The 23,899-nt window shown below is 43.0% G+C and overlaps 1 protein-coding gene across 7 annotated transcripts in view; it reads left to right on the top strand.

Annotated features, from left to right (window-relative positions):
- Positions 1-23,899, top strand: part of LOC119955159 (neuronal PAS domain-containing protein 3) — a 1,584,282-nt gene that overhangs the window by 1,317,727 nt on the left and 242,656 nt on the right. For all 7 annotated transcript variants that reach the window (XM_038781147.1, XM_038781137.1, XM_038781126.1 and 4 more), the window contains one exon: positions 9,172-9,346. In XM_038781147.1, coding sequence (XP_038637075.1) covers positions 9,172-9,346 — 175 coding nt within the window. The remainder of the gene's footprint in view (positions 1-9,171; positions 9,347-23,899) is intronic.

Below are 23,899 nucleotides of genomic sequence, written 5' to 3'. Positions count from 1 at the left end.
TGAAAGAGCACCCTACCTAGGCCCATTCCCCCGCAACCCAACAAAACCTTCACATCTTTAGACACTAAGGGACAATTTCGCCAATCCACCTAAACTATACAGCTTTGGACTGTGGGAAGAAACCAGAGCACCCAGAGGAAACCCACGCAGACAATATGCAAACCCCACGCAGACAGTTGCCCGAGGCCATAATTGAACCCAGGTCCCTGGTACTGAGGCCTAACCACTATGTCACCAGTTTGCAACACACTTCATTATATTTTAATGTTAGAGGAATTTCCCATTAAGTATCTTCATTTAATTTGATCTGTAAGTTTATTTTTCTCCCTCTGAGCTTTTAATATTTTTCTTAAAGTTCTTGGAGGAGAGATTAGATGGCATGTGACTATTTGCAGTTGACGTTGAGTCCTAGGGGGCAGAGAGCACTGCAGGACATTACCTTGAAACATCTCTCCACTAACAAATTTCTTCCCCTGCTATATTAATCTTTCTCCCTATTATATGCATAAATCAGTTTGAATAAAATAAGTTTAGATGCCAAAGTAACCCATACCATTTACTACACTTTTTTTTGTCTAATATTAAGTTAGAAACTGTTTACGAAGAAAAAATACAATTTTTGTTGTATGTTTTCCTATTTTCTTAAAGGAGCGATGCTTTCAATTTTTTGAAAAGTATTATTATGCTAAAGTAAATAGACATACAGGGAAAATGTTTTCTTCTGAAGCATCCACAAACATATTTGTCTTTGTTCTTCGTCTGATCTGTCTTGTTTGTGTTATTGGTAACTAAGACAGTCAAAGACAGAAAGGATTTTGTAATCATTCAATGTAGCACTTTACTAGACATTACTGAAATCCAAATCGTGTCTTAGTGCTGCGAAAGTGACAGTTTCCTGTGCTTTTAGCTAACGGATGGCAGTTTTGTGCTATTAAATTATTAAACTCCGGCGGATTGCAGTCTCTCGGACAAAACACAATTTGCAAAACTGGGAAGATGTGAAAAGATTTGACTAAATCCACAAAGGATTAAGCTGAAAGATGTCTTGATGCTGTAATTGTAATGTGCACATATGTTGGGTTTTTGTGGCTGAAATAATAGGGCAGTTTTTAAATCGGTAACAGTGATTGTTTGTAATGCTTGCGCCTTGTAGATTTACAACTGCAAAATAAAAGATTGTAAATTACTTCTCAAATGCCCCTTGACTTACAGACATGGAAATTTGGATTTTAGTCTGGTCCCTGCAAATCAATTAATCTCCCAGCAACAGTTTTGCTATTTTTTTCATCTAACTAGTGATGCTGCTGTAATATGGTTAGCAATGAAATCCTACTAAAATTGTTTTGAAATTCTGATGGTTGCTACTGTTGGCAAAGAATCTTGTTAGATATGGACACCACTATCTACCTGCAAGCAGACATTTACCGAAATCATCCTCGCTGTCCTCCACGCTAAAAATTCTTCTAGTTACCTGGAAACCTCTGCCGATTGACTTTGAATGCAGCATCCTAATTTCCAGGTTTTCCACAAACTGCAGTTACCACAATGTGATTGTAGCACATACGAATATCGTGTAGCAACCATGAATCATCGCATTTCTGTGCGGTATCTCAGGTAGAATTGAATTTTGACAGGGCAGTTCCACGCCCGATCCAGAAGAGAATTAAACAGCGTGTGATGACATTGGGCTCGCATCCTGACTTCATTGCACACTCACAGGATATTTTGGTCAGTGGTTGTAGGCATGGATTGGCGACACGCATACCGACAATAATGAAGTTAGGCCAAGGGATTAAAACCCCAATTGACCAGAATTTTATGTTGCCCGTGCAATTTTAAGCCCATTAAATGGGCAAACCGTTCACACGGACCAACCAAATGTAACCTTTTTTTATGCAAAGGTGGGATAAAGGGGCCTGGTGCAAACACTGGCTGAGGAGTTTCTCGGAGTGAGGTGAGGTGGTGTTTGGAGTGTTGATAGGGTTTGCAGTGAGGAGCTCATAGATGAATTCTGTCCCCTGTGTAAGGACCCTTCCTGTTTGTTCCTGTTTATTCCTTTATTTCCCCTTTCTTTTATTATTGCTTCATTTTTGAGACATGGATGTTTAATGGACCCAGCTAAAAGATCCAGATAAACTCTCTTCATCAGACCACTGTGAGGGCTGACTCTCTCTCCAGCAAGTCTGGGTTTCGTTTTCTTGAGCCTGCAGAGGCTTGACGTCAAACCATGAGCTGAAGGCAAAGTTTGATGTAAAATAAAGCGTCTATCCAGAAAGATTTAGGCCTGTGAACCTTGAGCTGAAGGCCTAGCCTGACTATAGAGTGACTCTCCAGAAAGCCTGCTGCTATTGAGTACTGCATTTTCTAACCTGAATGAATGATTCTGCAAAGAACAATACCAGCTGTAAATCAGAGGCTACAAGCATGCTGTGAGGAAAGTGTGCTAAAGAACCGCCATTTGAAGCAAGGACACTGATCTCTTCAGCTTTGACCTTATTGTTTTTTCCCCTTCTCCCCGCCCCTCTGTGCTTGTCTGTTTTGTGTATGTGGGTAGAGGGTGAGACAGTTAAAGGGGGGTAGTAGGTTAGTTTGTCATCATCCAGTTGTGTCTATTTCATATTTCATCATCATTCTTGTTATGAATAACAGCAATTGTGTTTCAACTTACAAACTTGGTGACTGTAATTATTGGACGGCGAAAGTCCCATAACGTTGGGAATTTTTATAAGAATTATTAGTTAGTTCACTTGTATTGTGACTCCCAGGCACGTGGAGCTAGAATTGAGCGTGCACATGCCTAGGCTGGCGTAACATAATTTGGGGGTTCCTCCCGGATTCTTGGAATAGTAGTCAGTGGATATGGGGTACAGTGTCAATTAAAAGCGACACCAGGTTTGTACAGAATGGCTCTGGAAGCTGTTCAGAGTTTTCTTAAGGGTGAAGACTTTTCTCTGGTTTATTTAAAAGAGCTTCGCAAAGACAAGCTAGTCGAATAGTCGAATTGGTAGATGCATCAGAGATAGAGGTACCAGCTGGAGCTAAGAAGGTGGAGATAATTGACACAATTGCTCAACATTTGAATTTGAAAGAATGGACAGAAACACATCCTGGGTCAGGGCAACAATCAGTAGAATTGGCTCAAATCCAGCTACAAATCAAACAATTGGAAACGCAGCAGAAATAAATGTCGCTGAGGCAGAAAGACAGAGCAAAAAAAAAACAGAGTAGGAAATGAGGAGGTTAGAATTAGAGAGAGGAAAAAGGATGAGAGAGGAGAAAGAAAAAGAGAGCAAGGAAAGAGAGGAAAGGAAAAAAAAGAGAGAGAAAAAAATAGCACTGCTACCTCACAGCGCAAGGGTTCCATTTCGATCTTGGGTGACTGTGTGGAGTTTGCACGTTCTCCCTGTGTCTGCGTGAGTTTCCTCCGGATGCTCACAGTCCAAAGATGTGCAGGTTAGGTGGGGTTATGGGGATAGGGCGGAGGAGTGGGCTTAGGTAGGTGCTCTTTCGGAGGGTTGGTGCAGACTTGATGGGTCAAATGGCCACCTTCTGCACTGCAGGAATTCTAGAGTTCTAAAAAGAGGGAGGAGAAAGAAGGAGCATTCCATCTTAAGGCACTGGAAATGAGTGAGAAGCTGCTAGAAAGTAGAGGGGCACTTAATCCCAGGACAGAACCCAGTGGCGATAAGTTTAAATTTATACAGGCCCTCCCAAATTTTGAAGATAAGGAGGTAGAAATATTTTTCAAGACTTCTGAGAAAATAACAACCCAAATTGAGTGGCCAAAATCAAAGTGGACATTACCCATGCAGAGTAAACTGATGGGACAGGTACAGGAAGTTTATGCTTCCCTGTCAGAGCAGGAGTCTAAGAATTATGATGTGGTAAAAAAGGCTATTCTAGATGCATATGATTGGTCCCTGAAGTATATCAGGAATTTCAGGAGACAGCTGGGACAGACTTGTGCAGATTTTGAAAAGGTTAAGCAGAACGATTTTGATAGATGAGTAGGAGCATTGGGAGTTGGAACTACCTAAGCGGCTCTAAGAGAGTAGTAGTAGTAGGAAGTCTTACAACACCAGGTTAAAGTCCAACATGTTTGTTTCAAACACTAGCTTTCGGAGCACAGCTCCTTCCTCAGGTGAATGAAGAGGTATGTTGTAGGTCCACATCATGGCTCTAAGAGAGGTCATTCTCTTGGCGGAATTTAAGAATTCCCTACCTTCTATTTTTAAAAAAAAAATCATTTTTATTCAAATTTTTGCATAATATAAACAACAAAAAGACAGAATTTTTTTTCCACACAGAACAGAAAGAACACCCCCCCCCCCCCCCCCCCCCCCCCGCGACTACACAGCGGAAGAGATAAACTAACACCCATAATTCCCCCAAAACATCTGCCCGTCCCTTCAATGGAGAGGACAGAAAACCCCCCCCCCGTGGATAGACAGAAGAGGAAATGAATTAATGCCCGACATTGGCACAGAACAACTATGCCCGTCCCTTTAGTACAAAACATGCCCCCCCCCCCCACTCCCTCCCTCCCACCCCCCCCCCCCCCCCCCCCCACCCCCCCACCCCCCTTTAACTGGACGCAGGAGGCCTGAGGTAAACATTGCTTTGGGAGCAGGTGTGAGGGATGAGGTAGATGAGAGATACGACGTTTTAAAAAATATATATGTAATATTAATGTCACAAGTAGGCTTACATTAACACTGCAATGAGGATATTGTCAAAAAACCCCAGTCGCCACATTCTGGCACCTGTTCAGGTTCACAGAGGGAGAATTCAGAATGTCTAAATTACGTAACAGCACGTCTTTTGGGACATTTGGGAGGAAACCCGAAGCACCGGAGGAAACCCAAGCAGACACTGAGAACGTGCAGAGTCCGCACAGTGAGGCAAGCCGGAAATCGAACCTGGGACCCTGGTGCTGTAAAACAACAGTGCTAACCACTGTGCTACCATGTTTGTGCCAAAGGGGAAGGTCAGCCCATTTTTCTCAACTGAGGTAGCCAAACCCATAACTATTTTGATGGACATGGGGGCTGTTCAAACTCTCGGACAGGAAAAGGATTTGATTTTCCCTCCACAGAGCTCAATGAAAGCTGACGTATTAGATCCTAATTCCATTGTATAAAGTATATTTGGAGTGTGCTTTATTGTCAGATCCAGTAGATGTCGGAGCGGTTAAAGAATTCCCAGTGGGAGGAATAGATCTGCTTTTGGGGAATGATTTGGCAGGAGTGAAGGTTGTATCTTCACCCACGATTACAGAGAATCTGAGAGAAGTATTGCAGATAGCACATGATGCAGACATAAGAAACTCTGAACTAATAAAGCCACACCCGCTCGACTAAAACCATGGAAACTGGCTCGGCTAGAGACTGAAATACAGTGCATGTTGGACATAGAACATAGAACAGTACAGCACAGAACAGGCTCTTCGGCCCTCGATGTTGTGCCGAGCCATGATCACCCTACTCAAACCCATGTATCCACCCTATACCCGTAACCCAACAACCCCCCTTTACCTTACTTTTTAGGACACTACGGGCAATTTATCATGGCTAATCTACCTAACCCGCACATCTTTGGACTGTGGGAGGAAACCGGAGCACCCGGAGGAAACCCACGCACACACGGGGGAGGACGTGCAGACTCCGCACAGACAGTGACCCAAGCCGAGAATAGAACTTGGGACCCTGGAGCTGTGAAGCATTTATGCTAACCACCATGCTACCGTGCTGCCAATGTTGCAGAGACAAGTGAAACCATTGGGCCATCTGTTTCTAGTTGCCCTTTGACACATTGCTCATCTTTATTCTGCCATTCACACATTCTAATCTCTTTATGTGCCACCATCAGCACTCTGCGTAGCCATAATTACCTCCATTTATATTCCTTTTGTCTTCTGTCCTCAACATCTTTGTAAATCGCCACCTATCACTGCCCCATCCAGCCCCCCCACTCCACCACCCCCCCCCCCCCCCCCCAACTAGATATAAATCTGATCCTATTGCCAGTTCTCTCCAGCTTTGACAAAGAGTCATCCAGACTCAAAACGTTCGCTCCCCTTTCTCTCAAAACGTTAGCTCCCCTTTCTCTCAAAACATTATATCCCCTTTCTAGCCAGAGATGCTGTCAGACCTGCTGAGATTGTCCAGTATTTTCTGTTTATGTTTCAAATTCCAGCATCACGGTAATTTGCTTTTATCTGACCTGCACTTCTAGCCACAGATGGCTGGTCCAGTTCAGTTTCTGGTCGATGGTAACACACAGCTTATTGAAAATTGGACATTCATTGATGGTAATCCACTAAATATCATGGGGTGATAATTGAATTCTCTCTTGGTTAAGTTCATGCCTGGAACTTTTGTAGCACAAATGCAACTTGTCACTGATCAGCCTATGCCTGAATCTTGTCCAGATCTTGCTGCAAATGGACACAGACTGCTTCAGTATCCGAGATGTCGCAAATGGTGTTGAACATTGTGCTATCATCAACGAACACCCCCACTTCTGAGCTTATGAAGGAGGGAAGGTCATTGATGTAGCAGCTGAAGATAGTTGGACCTAGGACATTATGAGGAACTCTTGCAGTGACATCTTGGAATTGTGACCTCCATCAACCATAACCATCTTCCTTCTTGAAATAGAAGCAGAATATACTGGATAAACTCATCAGGTCTGGCAGCATATGTGGAAAGAAAAACAAGAATTAATGTTTCAAGTCCATATGACCATCTACCTTTGTGTGGTTTGACTCCAACCAGTGGAGAGTTTTCCCCCTAACTCCCATTGACTCACTCTAGTATTGCTAGGGCTCCTTGATCCGCATTCAGTAAAATGCTGACTTGATGTGAAGTGCACTCACTCTCACATCACTTTTAGAGTTCAGCTCATTTCCCCATACTTTGGCCAAGGCTGTAAATAGGTCAAGAGCTGATTGTCCTGGCAGAACCCAAGTTGAGCATCAGTGAGCAGGATATTACTGAGGAAGTGCCACTTGATAGTACTGTCAATGACAACTTCCACTTTTCTGACAATTGAGAGTGGATCGACGTGATGGTAATTAGTTGGGTTGTATTTGTCTTGCTTACTGTGGACAGGACATCCCCAGGCAAATTTCCATATTGCCAAGTAAATGTACTGGAACAGCTCGGCTAGGGTGTGGCAAGTTCTGGAGCACAAGTCTTCAGTTCTATATTTGGAATATTGTCTGGCTCGTGGCCGTTGCAGTATCCAGTGCCTTCAAGTCACCGATGAGTGACTTGATGAGTGAATTAGATGAGTGACTTAAATTGACTGAAGACTCGAGGAGGCCAAGATGGATCATCCACTCGGCATTTTTGTATGAAGGTGGTTGCAAATGCACCTCGTCTTTTACATCGTTGTGCTAGTCTCCCCCATCATTGAGGATGAAGGCTTGACTCCAGTTTGTTGTTCAATTGGCCACCACCATTCACAACTGGATGTAGAAGGACTGCAGAGCTTAGATCTGATCCATTGGTTGTGAGATTTCCTTCAATCAACAATGGTTTCATGGTCACCATTGCTGGGACTGGCTTTTAATTCTAGATTTATTCGTTGAAATTAAATTCAACCAGTTACTGTGCTGGAATTTGAACCAATGTCCCCAAAGCATTAGCCTGGGCTCTGGATTGCTTGCCTAGTGACATTACCTCATCATCACAACTATTAATTTAAGCTAATGAATGTGCAATCTCTAATAGTTGGTAACCCTCATCCTTGATAATAAATATCTCACATTTCATGACATGAATGTTTTATCCATCCTTTCTCTAAAAATGCTTCATGACCCATAACATATTTAGAATATGTCTCCTGTTATGATGCAGGAAAGCAGATTAATGAAAAAATTATCAGGCATTGGTCTGCTGGGATATTTACTGCAGAAAAAAATGTAATAGCTGTTTACTAAAATGCCTTTCATATGTGGAAGCATGTATACAAAGATGTTGTCAAAATTATGTTTGCTGCAAATTGGAAGTTTATAATACACAAGCTATGTTACAGTAGCTAACTGAAAAGCAGTAATACACTTGCTTTAAAAAATGAACATAGAATATAGAACATACAGTGCAGAGGGGAGGCCATTTGGCCCATCAAGTCTGCACCAACCCATTTAAGCCCTCACTTCCACCCCAGACCCGCAACCCAATAACCCCTCCCAACCTTTTTTGCTCACTAAGGTCAATTTATCATGGCCAATCCACCTAACCTGCACATCTTTGGACTGTGGGAGGAAACCGGAGCACCCGGAGGAAACCCACGCAGACAGGGGGAGAAATTGCAAACTCCGCACAGACAGTGACCCAGCGAGGAATCGAACCTGTGACCCTGGCGCTGTGAAGCCACTTGTGCTACCATGCTGCCCAGTGCCGAAGTTGAGAACCAAGTTAATACAATTTACATTGGGGGGGTGGTTGCATTTTCCATATAATGAGAGGTGACCCACTGTTGTCTAGCAATGGGATCTTCTGGTCCCGGAATTTCCCATTGAATCCTGTTGATGGAATTTCCCATTGAATCCATGCCCAGCTGCTGGGAAACCTGCAGCAGGGTTTAGCCATCGGTCCCGCTGGTGAGAACGGCTGGAATGGTCTGAAAATTGTCTGACTGATCTAATTTACCATTTGTGACCTAAGATAAACCTTTCAACCAGAACTTGAAAATAGCTTATCTGGTTAACTGATGAATGTGGTGCTCTTAAATGAAGAATATCAGCACTAATTTGTACTGATGAATGATGCTTCATAATAAACTAATTTAAATCTCCTAAATTACTCTCTCTATAAAAGGCACTAATAAGGTTTGTGTTCATGTCATTTTTTTAGAATGGAAAATAAATTGTGAGGAATACATTTACATAGAGTTAATGTAAGCAAGGAGAGCTTGTATGTTAATCCATTTTTTGAACTTTGCTTCTGGGATATTATTAGTTTATTAAATGAATAAATATGTATTTTAATAAAAAATGTTTGAATGTGATCACAAAGGTTCTGGGTTAATATACAGTCAGCAAAACATATTCCATCATAGTATCAGCAACTCTAAGGTAGCAACTAATAGCCATTATTTTCTAAGTATTGTGGATTTGATTGAAAAGTGAATGCTGATGTTAGACTTTAACTTCTGCCCCCTCAGGTGGAACTGACAGGCAGCAGTGTGTTTGATTATGTCCACCCTGGAGACCATGTGGAGATGGCAGAGCAGCTGGGCATGAAACTTCCCCCTGGGCGAGGCATTCTCTCACAGGGTACCGCAGAGGATGGAGCCAGCTCAGCATCTTCGTCCTCACAATCTGAGACCCCTGAGCCAGGTGGGAATTTCAAGCAGAAAAGGGCAGGGTTGAGGGCAAAACCTTTGTGAAATGATTGAGCTCTATTTACTGATGTGAAGACTAGAGGGAAACCTAGTTTGAGCAATAGTTAAGATTCCATATAATACTGTTGAAATGTTCAGAACTGATTGGGCAAGAAATATTTAATTGAACTGAAAAAAGTCAGAAATAAATTGATCTAAGTTAATTGTATAAAAATTGTACTAGTAACAATTTAGGAAATTCAGATATTACTTGGAGTCCACCCTATTTTTCACACTGAAATATTGTCTGTAATTTGTGTCACTCATGTTTAGCACTGCGACTTTTAAAATAGTCCTTTTTAATTATTGGTAGCTGTCCTTTTTCCTTTTTTATTTTGGAGTACAATCTTTTATGCAACCTGCAGTACACCAGCTAGGGATACAACTTTGAATGAACAAAAGCAATGTGTGCAATAATTTTAAACAGACTTGCCCCCACCCCCACCTCACTCCTCGCTGTTTAATTAGATGAACCATGAGGGAATGAAGTGAAGCAACATTGCTCATTGGGATTCTTTCCAGACTGCTTGCAGACTTTGCATTCAGGATGTTCCCATTTTGATGGTGTTGTACTGATGATAATTTAAGTATTAGGGAAAAATCCATTTATAAATTAAACAAAATGATTTGATATCCATCAGTCCCTTAGTTCATCAAGCTGTTCAAACAGCAGGAAGATTGGCTGGTCTGCCGAGGTCTTCTGAGAGCTCTGGTAATTAGATCTGCTAAGGATTTATTCTTTACTGATTGGGGCTTTAAATTAATTGAAGTTCCACATTTGTGGTTTTGTCTTTTTTGTACTTTTTTTTACGTAGATGTTTCATATTCTTATGAGCTGGAGTGGATGAGCAGAGGCAGTTTAAAAAGTGAATTTTCTCTGGAGAAGGAGGGAGAGAATTTAATGAGTGGTCTGATTAAGAGTGTAAGATCTGTTTGCTTACTTGGGAAATCATTATTGTACTAAGAAGGCATGGAAAATTCAATATAGCATTCATTTTCTTGTACTGCACTGCTAATACAAATCAACTCTGGGATGTCTCCAACTTAAAGCATATTGTACATTAGACAAAATTTATTAGGTATTCTCCACCTATATGTTGTCAAGGATATATGTATGTGCGTGTGCAAGGATTCCTTTGTTAATACACCTTTCTGATTGACCACAAAATATACATTAACATCTTTCTTTCTGGATACATCTGAACAATTAAAACTGCTTGAAAATAACTCTGTTGGAACAGCAGAACAATATAAATTTGCTTCCCAACTGCTCAAACAAACTCAATGGCACTCGTTGTTTGCATGAAAAAATTAAAATATTTTAACATAAGATGCATTATTTTCACAAAAGTAATAAATTGACAGTGAGCACTATGAGAAACATGGCAAATGCTCAACCTGCTGCATTTTAAAACTTGCCTGGTATTCAAATTGCTGAGGCGCAGGAATAAGAAACTGTTTATTTTTTTTCCATCTTGATAATTGTGTATTTCCTCAATATTCATAAAGTGATCAAAAAGTAACAGTAAACCTTCATGTGTACAGTACTGTGGAATTGAAGATAGTCTGCTGTATTAAAGGACTGCACAAATATCTGCATCAGTGTTCAAGCTATCAGACAATCTCCAATTCCAAGGTACAGTACCCAGGCATCGGCTCTCGCTTGAATGGTCATTACTTAACAAGCACAAAGCATAAATGAAGTCAATTAAAATGTGCACATTTTCCAGGAAATACTTCCTTATTTAATTCTGTTCTCAGTCATATTAATATTTCATTGTATAAGATGAAATTGCAGGGTAAGATTTCCCATACCTCGTATTCTACACTGGTCAACAGAAGATGGAGGAGGAATTCTAAAATCTAGCCAAAGTGTCATGTGTATGTTGGTTCATGGGCACGTAATTAAATGTTTTTATCTGCTTCAATTGAACAACACCGACCAGAATCAACACTCATGGTCATTTTTAGATTAACAAGTTTTTTATTATAACGTTTTTGAATGGAAGTTTAGCATATTGAAGTGTCTAGAATATACCTTTGTGATCACATTAGACATATCTGATCACTATTAATTAAGCTAACAACGTTCTTGAAAAATAAGCGGTTCTCTTATAACCGTAAGATTTTAGTTCTATAGTTAGAAATGAAAGTATCAATATGCAGAAGGCCATATTTTTGGACAGTAATGCTTTCAGCAGGCAAAGTATTTTTGGTCATGAATGAGCAGTAGCCCTATGTGATTAATGTAAGACTCGAATGAAGGCACTAAGCATATTGTTTTTCATTGAAGTTGTGTTGCAACCTAAATTATTCTCATTTAATTATATGCCAAATAAACGATTGATAACATTTATTTGTCCAATAATTGTTACGATCCCAGTTGATGTCATAACTGGATGGAAAGAAAAAGGAATGGAACTCTGGATCAAAAGACTGTAGACGGGATTCTACGGTACGACAACCAAGTTTTCCTGGATGGCGAGCCTTCCCTGGCAGCAGGGTTCTCCGTTCCTGCCACCTGCCAATGGCATTCCCCATTGTGGCCACCCCACGTCGTCTGGAAGCCTGCAGGCGTGGGTGCGCTGCCGGCACAACAGAGAATCCTGCCGGCAGAGAATGCCAGTGCGGAACTTTTACTTATTTTTATAAAATGTGGAGGAACAGAATCAAAGGACCACTGATGTAACAACCAGGGAAAAAAAAATGATTAAACCTGAAAAAATTAGATTATAATACAATACGACTTTGCTCCTCTCTTAACTTTAAAAAAAAAAAATTTTATTCAAATTTTCACAAAATATCAATAACAAAAAAAAATCAAGAAAAGACAGAACAAATCCCCCCCCCCCCCCCCCCCATATACATAAAAAAGAGAAATAAATTAGCGCCCGTCACTAGCAATGAACAACTATACACGTCCCCTCAGCCCAAAACTCCTCTCTTAACTTAACAGTTACATACAGGTTTAGGATTAACACAGATTGCAAAATACATCTTAATCTACAATGGTCTCATTAACACAAAGTCCCTTCTAAGCACACAAGATGACGGTGATCAAATACACACTCCGCTCTGAACCCAAGTTAATGTTTTTGAATTTCTCCTCGAACCCCCCCCCCCCCCCCCCCCCCCCGATGATTGTCACGTGAAAATTTCCAAACTCCCCGTCCAAAAACACGCTTCAAACTCTTGTTTCATAATTATGCTTCCCCTTTGAGGTTTGCATTCTGAAATCCAGACCAGGTTTTCCAAATAACACTTTTAAACAAAGTTTCTGCTCCACTTTTAGCAGTAAATCCAGTCCAGGATTTTGCATCAACCCCCTTCAGCTTTCTTTGGCTTAACTGCTTTTACACAAACTCTGAGATCCAGTCACCAATTTCCATAGTTATTTCAACTCGTGTTCCACAGGCTGTAAGAAAATCTCACAAACCTGAATCACTTCAGATATCATATCATAGAATCCTTACAGTGCAGAAGGAAGTCATTCGGCCAATCGAGTCTGCACCAACCCATTGAAAGGACACGTTACCCACTCCACTCCGCCCTACCCCCATAATCTAATCTGCATATCCATGGGCACCAAGGGCCAATTTATCATGGCCAGTCCACCTAGCCTATACATCTTTGGACTGTGGGAAGAAACTAGAGCACCCAGAGGATATCCATGCAGAAATGGGGGAAACGTACAAACTCCACGCAGAGGCTCAAGATCAGAATTGAACCTGGGTCTCTGCCACTGTGAGGCAACAGTGCTAACCACTGTGACACCGTGCCGCCCACCTTATCAGCCTTCTTTCTCAACTCAGTCTGTCTTTACGGAACCGGTCTCTGTTCTAGTACCTTTAACCTTAGACTTCTTGGAAACTTCTGGGGCTGGTTTAGCTCACTGGGCTAAATCGCTGGCTTTTAAAGCAGACCAAGCAGGCCAGCAGCACGGTTCGATTCCCGTACCAGTCTCCCCGGACAAGCGCTGGAATGTGGCGACTAGGGGTTTTCATTGAAGCCTACTCGTGACAATAAGCGATTTTCATTTTTTTCATTTCATTTCTCTAGTTTCCGTAGTTATCTGCTCTTCAGATCTCTGCACTTGTTTTCTTAACCATTACTCCATGGTATGGATTTTTATCTAGCAAAGCTGAGAGCAACGTTCCCTCTCTTATCCTTCTAAAATCAACAGCTTCTAGCAGAGCTGTGCGAGCTACCTTCTCCCTCACTGCCTATCTTCAACTGCAATTAAATTAACTAAACTAAAACTTAAAAGCTCCTCTATCTTACAAGGCCCCAGTTGCTAAGCAACACCCACATGCTTATATCTTTTATTTATTCTTCATGCAGTATCCCTCCTTAAGCACAAAGGAAACACAGTTCGAATTTGACCAACCCCCACACATACAAATATTTTTGATCAGCATGAACCTAACTATGGGTTTTTACCCTTCCAGGCACAGCAACTTTAAATTAAACCCACTTCAGACTATACCTGGACCTGGACAGGCGCCGGAATGTGGTGACTAGGGGCTTTTCACAGTAACTTTATTAAAGCCTACTCGTGACAATAAGCGATTTTCATTTTTTTCATTTAATTTCTCTAGTTTCCGTAGTTATCTGCTCTTCAGATCTCTGCACTTGTTTTCTTAACCATTACTCCATGGTATGGATTTTCATCTAGCAAAGCTGAGAGCAACGTTCCCTCTCTTATCCTTCTAAAATCAACAGCTTCTAGCAGAGCTGTGAGAGTACCTTCTCCCTCACTGCCTATCTTCAACTGCAATTAAATTAACTAAACTAAAACTTAAAAGCTCCTCTATCTTACAAGGTCCCAGTTGCTAAGCAACACCCACATGCTTATATCTTTTATTTTTTCTTCATGCAGTATCCCTCCTTAAGCACAAAGGAAACACAGTTCGAATTTGACCAACCCCCACACATACAATATTTTTGATCAGCATGAACCTAACTATGGGTTTTTACCCTTCCAGGCACAGCAACTTTAAATTAAACCCACTTCAGACTATACCTGGACCTGGACAGGCGCCGGAATGTGGTGACTAGGGGCTTTTCACAGTAACTTTATTAAAGCCTACTCGTGACAATAAGCAATTTTAGGGGCTGTTTAGCACAGGGCTAAATCGTTGGCTTTGAAAGCAGACCAAGCAGGCCAGCAGCACGGTTCAATTCCCGTAACAGCCTCCCCGAACAGGCGCCGGAATGTAGCGACTAGGGGCTTTTCACAGTAACTTCATTTGAAGCCTACTCGTGACAATAAGCGATTTTCATTTTTCATACCTTATTTGTAATATTTAGCAATACAAATATAAATCCCTAACATTATTTAGATGCACTTCAATATAGCTTTTAACATAATCATGAGACAATAATACAATGTATAAGTGTTCTCAAATGCAGGAAATCTAGTTACTTACTTGGTAAGTGCTTCCATATGATAGTGCCCATCTCCTGCCAATTTAGTTTATAGTCTTCCTAACTACACTAGTGAACCACCTAGCTAGGACATTGATCCTAGTCCTGGTATGGTCATAGAATCATCGAATTTACAGTGCAGAAGGAGGTCATTCAGCCCATCAAGTCTGCACCGGCTCTTGGAAAGAGCACCCTACCTAGGCCCACACCTCCACCCTAGCCCCGGAACCTAGTAACCCCACCTAATATTTTTTTTGAACACTATGGCCAATCCACCTAACCTGCACATCTTCGGACTGTGGGAGGAAACTGGAGCACCCGGAGGAAACCCACGCAGACATAGGGAGAAAGTGCAAGCTCCGCACAGTGACCTAAGCCGGAAATTGAACCTGGGACCCTGGAGCTGTGAAGTAATTGTGCTAACCACTGTGCTACCGTGCCCACCCATCATTTGAACATGTGCTTTCGGTCCCAGAACTGGCCCAAGAACCTGAAGCCCATCCTCCTGCACCAGATTTCAACTACATTGATCATCACCATCTTCCTATGTTTACTCTGGCCAGCACCTGGTACTGGGTGTAATTCAGAGATAGCTGCCCTCAATTCCCCACTTTTTTAACTTCCTCCCTTGCTCCTGAAAATCTTACTGTAGGAGCTCAATATTTACCTTCTCTATGTTGTTGGTACTAACGTGTACCACAACTTGTTCCTCACTCCCTTCTCCTTTATAATAGTCTGCACCCTCTTGTGATGTTCTTTACCCTGGCATCAGGGAGACAACACAATTATAGTTACAGAATTGCCTGTCTGACCCCCTAACCAGGGAATCTCCTGCAATAACCGCTTCCCTACGCTAGACTGTGCTTTGCCCCTTAGTGACAAGGTCTGGTCTGCACTCCTTCAGGATTTTGTCACTCCCAGCAGTCTCTACTACTGAGTTCCCATTTGAAAGTAGCACACATACCAAAGACTCTAATATCACCAGTAACTCCAGTAACACTTCCTACTCTTCTAGATGACCACCCGCCCACCATCCTGACTTCTCATAGCCTGTGGGGTGACCATCTCCTGGAACCTACATTCTAGAAAATGCTCACCCTCCCTGATGCTCCACACAGAGTAACCCTAGCTGCTATTCAAGCTCAGTAATCCTTAGTAATCTTATATAACTAGACGCCCAAGAAACATGAAGTGTCCTGATGTTCCCACATGGCACAGGAATTACAAGCAACAGGTCTCAGTATCGCATATGTGGTCAGATGTTTGTTTACCTGTCCTTGCCTATCTCTCCATTATTCTCTTTAAAGAACAGAAAGTCAAATTTTGATGAACACAAAGGTGGAAAGTGACTCTATGTACATTATCAATTGATACCAGGCTGAAAACTTTTAAAGCAGGAATTCTCATATGATGGGAGAACCATAGAATTTACGGCAGGCCTTTCAGACCAACTGGTTTATGCCAACCAAAAAGCCCATCTCAGCTAACCCCATTTGGCCCATATCTCTCTAAACCTTTCCTATCCATGTATCTATCCAAATGCCTTTTCAATGTTGTCAATGTCCCTGCCTCAACCACTTCCTTCAGCAGCTCATTCCACATACGTTCCCTCTGTGTTTTAAAAAGAAAAGTTGCTTCTTGGGTTCCCATTAATTCTCTCCGTTCTTAACGTAAACCTATGCCCTCTAGTTCTTGATTCCCCAACTATGGGGAAAAAATTTAGTGCATTCACCCTATCTATGCCTCTCATGATCTTATACACCTCGACACGATCACCCCTCAATCTCCTACGCTCCAAATGAAAAAAGTCCTAGTCTGTCCAATCTCTACCTATAACTCAATCCCTTGAGTCCTGGCAAAATTATTTTGTTGAAGAGATTAGAGTGATCTTTGCGGTGATAGAGAAATGGAATGAGAGTTGCTTTTTAAAATAAATTTAAAGTAATTTTTTTCCAATTAAGAGGCAATTTGGCATGACCAATCCATCGAGCCTGCACATCTTTGGGTTGTGGGGGCGAAAACCACGCTAACACAGGGAGAATGTGCAAACTCTACATGGACAGTGACCCAGAGCCGGGATTGAACTTGGGACTTCAGCGCCATGAGGCAGCAATGCCAACCAGTGCGCCACCGTGCTGCCCTTGAGAGTTGCTTTTACCACCACCAAAGAAACTCATGACAAAAACAGTCAAGAGTTAATTTGAAGAGTCTGTGTCTTTCAATGACCTTGTGCTTTAGCTTACAGAACCCATATTACACAAATGGGGATCCTTCCAATATGATCATGAAAATACTCAAAAACAATGGCGGTGACACCATTAAAACTTCCAACTTTCTCCTCAAACTGTCTTCCAAAAACAGTCACTTTTTCACTTATTGGCCCTAAAATTGATTTGTGACATCTGTCTCATTTTCATTTTCATTTTCAATAAATCCCATTAGATATGTGGGCCTTTTGATCTTTTTTTAATCATTTTTTTTTTTAAATTAAGGGGCAATTTAGCGTGGCCAATCCACCTACCCTGCACATCTTTGGGTTGCAGGGGTGATTTTCTTACATATTTACAAGAGTCAATTTTTGTTATAAATAATTTTATATAAAAACTAAGACTCCGACTGCTATTAGACCATAGCTTAGCATTATTGCTGCGCCTTATTCACTTCAAGCATATGCATGTTGGAAGAGTTGTTAGTTTATTATGCCTTCTGGAGCTGAATCATAGTACAAGGTAATTTGTTTAGGATCTTCCAACATCAAATAAAACACTTTGGTAGTAAGTAAATTGAAGGTAACTATGAATGTATCCTGTTGTGTATGCATTTTGTGAAGAACAATCTCCTGATGCACATTTTCATCCCCTCAGAATGAACTCATTTATAATCTGAGGCTTAAAGTTTTGCCTGAGCAATTTTTTCAGTTGAAGTTGAATTGGCTACAATCACAAGAAAAGTTTTACATATTGTTAGGAAACACAAGAAGTCAAAGAGGATATGAATGATTCTCTTTTTGCCTTGTTGCATAATGGAGGGAATTTTAAAGAAAAATCTAATATTCCATGTTGTCTATATTCTGATCTTTTCCCCAATTTTTGTTTTCTTTCTCCCTTCATCTCATGAAGCTCTTTGATTCATTATTGAAGTCTGAATTTGAGAGTGTGGTTGGTTCTCCAGTATATCTTCTGGATTTATTACATCTAAAAGCAGATACGTTGCATTTATCTAAAGACAGAGGGTGCGATCTACTGGCTACGTTGTGCCCGAATGGGGGTGCTGGCAGTAGATGCTGGGATATACCTCTTATGGGATCTACCTGGCCCACCAGGCCTCGCGAGGGTAATAAGATCTCGCGAGGCGTCGTGATCTGAAGCCTGCCCATGGTGGGCTTGGAGACCACATCTGGTGGGGGAAGGGGGGGTGTCTCCCAGGAGATCAGAGACCCCAGGTAGTTTTCCTCTGGACAGGGTGGCACCATTGAATTGCTTGTGCCACCTGGGAACCTTGACACTGCCATCCTGGTGCTGCCAGCCTGGCATCCTGGCAGTGCCACCTGGGTGCAAACCTGGCACTGCCAAGGTGCCCAGGTGGCATTGCCAGTTGGCAGGGCACTGCCAGGATGCCAGGCTGGCATTTTCCCTGTGCCAGAGATCATGCCTGGGGGTGCCCTGCCCTTGTGAGGTTGGGTGTTGGGGCCCTGAGGAGCCCCCCCCCCCCCTTAGATGGTGAGTTAGAGCTTTTCAGTGGTTTGGGGTCATGATGGGGGGAGGCGTCGAGAGATCAGGATGCCATTTAAAAATAGCGTCCCTATCACGTCCTGCACTGAGGAATTCCGGCGAGTGGAGCAGGAAACAGGACTAAGTGCGGCCTTGGCGGGGCTTTCCCCGCTGAGGCCCCGACTTACAACAAAGTCACGACAGATTCCATGGTGTTTCTGAGCGCTTCAAGCACTGGGAAACACTCGGCTAAACGCGCTTGTCACAGGACGCTGTCGCAATTTGGTTAGATCATGCACGGAGGCTGGGATTCTCTGCTCCAGAGTCTAAATGCTACACCCTCCCCCCCCCCCCCCCCTCCTTCCCCAGTGGAGTCTTGGGACTGTGTCCCACTAGTGCTAGGAACGCTGCCGGGCTGGGACTCTCATGGCTTGACGATACAAAAATATGCATAGCGCTGAACATGCCAGTTTCCCTGCAGTTACTGGGGTTGGACCGCCATTTTGAATGGGCACCCCGATCCCAGCGCCCAAGGACAGGCCCCCCCCCCCCCCCCCCCCCCCCCCACAATGCAAATGTTGACTTACCCCCTGCCAACAAGGGAGCACCCCCAACCCCTCATCAAGGAGTGGCATCCTCTCCGCCCCCCCACCCCCAGCAGATCAGACAGTTCAGTGAAGAGTCAAGCCAGGTACATGTTTCCTTCCTCACATCTGCTCCCTTAGCCCTATGATTTTGAAACTGCTGCTTTTTGAAATGTCAGAGCATGCCTAGAAAGCCCACAACACTTGAAAAGTCTTAAAATCCCATTTGAAATGATTTGAGAGCCTTTGAAATGCTGAGCATTTATTCAATTTCATAGTGCAGTACATTTAACTAGCTTTTCATTGACAGCTTGCTGGTTTAAAACAGCTGCCAGGAGATTTGTTTATTTATCTTTCCCTTCACATTTGAATGCTTCAAAAGTACCCTCCATTGATCCTAACTGCAATGTTTATAAACATTTTTGTTGACAGCTGCTGACCACTTCAAAACAGCTAAGTGCTTTCACTTCCTCTTTTCTAACGGTAAAATGCACTTCGCAATGTTGATGTGGTCCCAGCCCAAGCCCATCCTCAGGGACCCTCTCTCTGCAGCCTGAGCAGTGGCATGGGGGGGGGGGGGGGGGGGGGGCGCATGAGAAATGGACTAACCTCCTTGACTCCCACGGGGTCCATCGTGCCAGGACTCCTGTTTTTGGCACGGCACGAGATTCTCCATCCGATCAGGATTCCTGATCTTAGCTGCAAGGAACGGAGAATTCTGCCCAGAAAATGATTGAAATATGCAGCAGGTCTGGCAGCATCTGTGGAGAGGGCGATGCTCTCAGAGTTAATGAGTATTTCCAGTTTTCTGTCTTTATTTCAGATTTCCAACATGCACAGTATTTTACTTGTGCCAGATAATTGATCTCTTGGCTCTGAAATCTGGAGGGTTTGCTTACGTAATGACTGTGTATTGCATATTTTGACTTGAATAATGAACTGGTCTAGTCTTAATTCGTAGCTCTGTTAATTAATTTAAGGATGAAATTCCCATTTTTCTGTTTTATTTGCATTGCTTAGTTATTGTTTTTAGGGTAAAATTGATTCAGTTATCACGAGTAGACTGTAAATAAAGTATTTCCAATGTATTACTAATGTCAATTGTTTTTGAGTGGGGGAAAGAGGTTGTGTTGTAGCTTTATGCCCTCCCATTGTCTAATTGTGAACAATGCATTGATAAGATGAAGTTCCATACTCTGATCTACAGTTGATATTAATGTGATGGGAGTTGCTATTTTGCAGGTCGCAGATTGATGTTTTGTTCCCTGAAGAATGAGCCTGTAGTTTCACACAAGCCTGACTCATTTTTGGTCAGTTTGCTCTCTGATGTGCTTGAACCATCACATTTTAGAGTCTGAAATCAAACTACTGTAAAATCCACATTAGTAGAGTTTGTGTTTTTTTTGAATGAGATGTACATTTCCTTCCTGTAGGAAAAGCGCCTGCTTGAGTGCACAACTAAGCTATCTGGGCGGTCTGTCTGGGCCTGCTGCTGGTGGCTTTATGACAGGGAAGACAGATAAGCCAGCTGGGTACGATATTGCACGTGAATGTCAGGATGTGATCAAGTCATAGAGGGTGTAGTGTTGGGAGGGGCCGATCTCACCTTTTCCACAAGAATATTCCCTATCCACCCCTGCCAACTCAGAGGCATCCTCCTCAAATTTATTCAGCACTACCATGTTGGCCATTCCTCCTCCCGGCTAGGATTTCTTGCTCCTGTTGCAGGAAAGCTTGGGCTGCATGAAGCCAAATAGATAGAATGTGATGAGAAGGAATTGAGCAGAGGGTGGGAAGCATGCATGCCTATTGTGTTTGCTGACCCCCCCCCCCCCCTCCTCAGTAAGATCTGAAGATGCTATTGAGTGAGATGCATGATGGATGAGATGCTGGTGATGAGCCGTTCAATGCTAATATCTCCACTGCTAATATTGTGTGAGATCTCTGAGCTGGGCGAGGCTTTGAGTGCATAACGCCATTATGAGAATGTGACTTTGAAGTGATCATATTGTTGACTTATTCTGGGTGTGGGTGAGAGTGCAGCTCTTTTATCTTTATTAATAATAACCACAAGACACGAGTACGTTCCGTGTATTAGACAAATGACCACACAATCAGTATATTCGTTCAATTATTGTTTATTATCAAGCATAGGCTTGGTTCTATGCATTATAATCTACACACGGCTACACATTAAACTATACTTAACAACTTAATTGACCTTTATTTAACTTTCAAATGACTGGCTCTGTGCAGGTTACATGAGGCCTTTATCTGATTCCCCACGTGTGGTGGCTGGAAGTTGTCAGATATATTGTCAGAAGCTACCATTCATCATGATCATAGCTGATCATCCAACTCAATAGCCTAATCCTGCTTTCTCCCCATAGCCTTTGATCCCATTGCCTCCAAGTGCTATATCCAACCGCCTCTTGAATATATTCAAAGTTTTAGCATCAACTACTTCCTGTGGTAATGAATTCCACAGGCTCACCACTCTTTGGGTGAAGAAATATCTCCTTATCCCTGTCCGAAATGGTTTACCCTGAATCCTCAGGCTGTGACCCCTGATTCTGGACACACCCATCATTGGTAACATGTTCCCTGCATCTACCCTGTCTAGTCCTGTTAGAATTTTATAAGTCTTTATGAAATCCCCCCTCATTCTTCTGAACTCCAGCGAGAACAATCCCAACCTAGTCAATCTCTCCTCATATGACAGTCCCGCCCCTGGAATCAGTCTGGTAAACCTTCGCTGCACTCCCTCGAGAGCAAGAACATCCTTCCTCAGAGAAGGAGACCAAAACTGCACACAATACTCCAGGTACGACCTCACCATGGCCTGTATAATTGCAGCAACACATCCCTGCTTCTGTACTCGAAACTTCTTGCAATGAAGGCCAACAGCCTTCTTTACCGCCTGCTGCATCTGCATGCTTACCTTCAGCGAATGATGCACAAGGACACCCAGGTCCTGCTGCACACTCCCCTCTCCCAATTTACAACCATTCAGGTAGTAATCTGCCTTCCTGTTTTTGCTTCCAAAATGAATAACCTCCCACTTATCCAAATTATACTACATTTGCCATTGATTTGCCCACTCGACCAACCTGTCCAGATCTTGCTGTAGGATCCCGGTATTCTCGTCACAATTCACCCTCCCGCCTAATTTGGTATCATCTGTAAACTTTGAGATGTTACATTTTGTTCCCTCTTCCAAATCATTAATATATATTGTAAATAGCTGGGGTTCCAGCACTGATCCCTGTGGTACCCCACTGGTTACTGCCTGCCAATTTGAAAAGGACCCATTAATCCCTACTCTTTGTTTCCTGTTTGCCAACTGATGTGTTGGGTAGGCTGGGTCTATGTGGACTGCGCTTGATGCAGTGTAGAGAGACAGGCTTCCAACACTTGATGAGATGCAGCACGATTTTATTTAACATCTAACTATATTACATGCTTAACTGTGGGTTGACACTATGCTGACTTGACTGGAGACCTGAGGCTAGCCTGACCAGACTAACTGACTACCACATAGTGTTTGTACTGGCTGCTGCTCACAAACTCTGACTGTCTCAGAGGCTGGATCCCGAGAGAGCGGGAAAACTAGTGCCCTCTGGCTTTATAGTGGTTGTGTTCTGTCTGGTGATTGGCTGCTGTGTTCTGTGTGCTCACTGGTCACCCTGTGTGTCAATCACTGCCTGTCTGCACTCCATCATATACATGGAAGTATATTATGACATCTCCCCCCCTTTTTTTTGTAAAGTTTGTCTTCAGGTAATAAATATTGAGGTGCGTGTGCGTGAAGATGTGTATATGTACGTGACTATATACAGAATATGCTAACTTATATACATGGGAAGGTGTCGCTAGTGCAGATATAGAGCAGGTAAAGCAGTTAAAAAAAACAGTATTTACAGATGTCAAAATGATGAGGTAACAAAGTTATGCAACATTCAGTCTATAAGTTTTGTCTCTGTGGCGGGCGACAAATTCTGGTTGACCGCCTCAAGGGTGGATCAGGGGCCACCAGCACTTGGATGGGCGGAACTGCCTCCAATGCGATGGTTGCAGAGGTCGGCAGGATTGCTGGTAGATCGGTGGCCTTGTGGAAAGGCGCGTCCGGAGGAAGCAGTGTGCGAGGCGGGACAGCACGGTCGGGTGGCGGGCGTGGAAGTCTGCGCAGTGCCCGCCTGTTGCGCCGGAGAAAAGAGCCATCAGCCATGCGAACGAGGAACGATCTCGGGACCACTTGCTTGACCACCACAGCTGTGGCGGACCAGCCATCGTCAGGCAGCTGTACACGAACTCGATCAGTTGGGACCAGCTCGGGGAGATGCGTGGCATGAGCGTCGTATGCTGATTCCTGTTGGGCCCGAGACTGCTGCATCTTCTGTATGACCGGGAAATTGTCAAGGTCTGGAATGTGGATGTCTGGAACCGTTGTTCGCAGTGTGCGGTTCATGAGAAGCTGCGCTGGAGACAACCCAGTGGACAGCGGGGTCGCTCTGTGTGCCAACAGCGCCAGGCTGAAATCGGAGCCTGAGTCTGCAGCCTTACATAATAATCTTTTGACGATGTGGACCCCTTTTTCGGCTTTCCCATTTGACTGTGGGTAGTGGAAGCTGGATGTGACGTGCCAAAAGTTGTATAGCCGGGCAAAATCAGACCACTCCTGGCTGAAAAAACAGGGGCCGTTGTCACTCATCACCGTGAGTGGTATCCCATGTCTGGCAAAAGTTTCCTTGCATGCCTTGATCACCGCCGCCGACGTGAAGTTAGACA

Source organism: Scyliorhinus canicula, chromosome 2 (assembly GCF_902713615.1).
Source record: "Scyliorhinus canicula chromosome 2, sScyCan1.1, whole genome shotgun sequence".
In the NCBI taxonomy this organism is placed as follows: Eukaryota; Metazoa; Chordata; class Chondrichthyes; order Carcharhiniformes; family Scyliorhinidae; genus Scyliorhinus; species Scyliorhinus canicula.
Note: the sequence above shows the minus strand (reverse complement) of the source record. Positions and strands in the feature narration are given on the sequence as shown.